The sequence below is a fragment of the Octopus bimaculoides genome, chromosome 6 (genome assembly GCF_001194135.2).
Source record: "Octopus bimaculoides isolate UCB-OBI-ISO-001 chromosome 6, ASM119413v2, whole genome shotgun sequence".
NCBI lineage: Eukaryota > Metazoa > Mollusca > Cephalopoda > Octopoda > Octopodidae > Octopus > Octopus bimaculoides.
In genome coordinates, this window is record NC_068986.1 from 76,744,801 (window position 1) to 76,746,605 (window position 1,805).

The 1,805-nt window shown below is 39.0% G+C and overlaps 1 protein-coding gene across 2 annotated transcripts in view; it reads left to right on the forward strand.

Annotated features, from left to right (window-relative positions):
- LOC106873812 (CDK-activating kinase assembly factor MAT1) overlaps nucleotides 1-1,805 on the forward strand; it is a 12,929-nt gene that overhangs the window by 7,804 nt on the left and 3,320 nt on the right. For both annotated transcript variants that reach the window (XM_014921324.2, XM_052968886.1), the window contains exon 6: nucleotides 1,343-1,456. In XM_014921324.2, coding sequence (XP_014776810.1) covers nucleotides 1,343-1,456 — 114 coding nt within the window. The remainder of the gene's footprint in view (nucleotides 1-1,342; nucleotides 1,457-1,805) is intronic.

The following is a 1,805-nucleotide window of genomic DNA, read 5'->3' on the forward strand; positions in this document are numbered from 1 at the left end:
GAGTATAATAATAATTAATAAAAGCACAAGGCCTGAAATTCTGTGGTTGGGGATTAGTCGATTACATCGATCCCAATGTTTCAGTGGTACTTAGTTTATCAACCCCGAAACGATGAAAGACAAAGTTGACCTCGGCAGAATTTGAATTTAGAATGTAAAGATGACCCCTGCATGGCCACAGTCAAATTGACTGAAACAAGTAAAAGAATTAAAAGAATGGATGAAATGCTGCTCAGCATTTTGCTTGGCGTTCTAATGATTCTGCCAGCTCACCTTAATAATAATTGTTTCACTTGTTGCACAAGGCCAGCAGTTTTAGGGAAGGGCTATAAATGATTACATCAATCTCAGTGGTATTGATTTTATTGACTCAGAAAGGATGAAAAGCAAAGTTGACCTTGGTGAAATTTACACTCAAATTGTAAAGAACTGGAAGAAAAGCTACTAAGCATTTTGTTTCATGTGTTACCAAATCTGCCTGTTCAACCTGAAGTTAGATTAGGATTAGGATTATCAAACCTGGAACTACATAGCTGTTATGCAAAATTCTTAAGCACATGGCTCTTTCTCATATATATACACAAAACCCTGCTTACGAAGACCTGTTGAGGCAAGTGAAATCAAAATAGAAAATTGAACCAAATTCATTGACTGGGACATATGCCAACCTTCCTTCATTGGACACTAAACTCAGCTTGCAAAGACCTGTTTGGACAAGTGAGATCGAAACTGAACCAAATTCGATGACTGGCACCCATGCCAGTGGAGCGCTAACAGCACCATCCAAGCGGGATCACTGCCATAGTAGTGGTCTTGCATCCGTGCCAGTGGCACGTAAAAAGCACCATTTGAGCGGGATCGTTTCCAGCTTTGCCTACTGGCACTTGTGCCGGTGGCATGTAAACAAAACATTGGACTGACTCCTGTGCAGGTGGCACATAAAAAAACACCATTTGAGCATGGCTGTTGCCAGCACTGCCGGACTGGCCCTCGTGCCGGTGGCACGTAAAAAGTACCCACTACACTCTCAGAGTGGTTGGCGTTAGGAAGGGCATCCAGCTGTAGAAACTCTGCCAGATCCATGCTAGCATAGAAAGTGAACATTAAATGATGATGATGATGATGATATATATGTATGTATGTACTCTGTAGAGGCTTCCTGGTCACTTCTTACCATCTTCTGAGGGTCTTTACCCAATTTTTGTAAGCTGTTGTCACAGCCTATTTGTGGTCAAGAATTCCTTTATTTTCTGTAGAATATTGACTCATTCAGCACTTCTAAGTTTGTTTACTATAAATATATCCTTATAAATTATTGATAAAACCTTGTTTTCTTTTGTAGATGTCATCTGACCTACCTGCGCAGTATATAATGGCATCACATAAAGATTTGTTAGAACCTACCTCAGGTGTACCTAAAGCTCCGACTACACAGTTCTCAACAGGAATTAAAATTGTTAGTTTATTTTCTTACTTTTACATTACATACATATATATGTATGCACACACATAAACACTCATTTGCACATGTGAGTGGGCTCACAGCGATAAGGTTATGGGTTCAATTTCTGGTCCTTTCAGTGTATTGTGTCCTTCTCCACTCAGCTGAAAGTGAGAACTACTCAGCTGCTGGTACATCTCTCTTTCCCTCCAGCTTCCAAAATTTCTGTTTGCAGCTAAATAGGCACTTAAAACAACTCACAAAAGATTGTTACAAGCTTCCAGATCACACATTTGTATATATATATATATATATATATATATAATACAAATGATATATGAGCATATGCATGTATACATACATA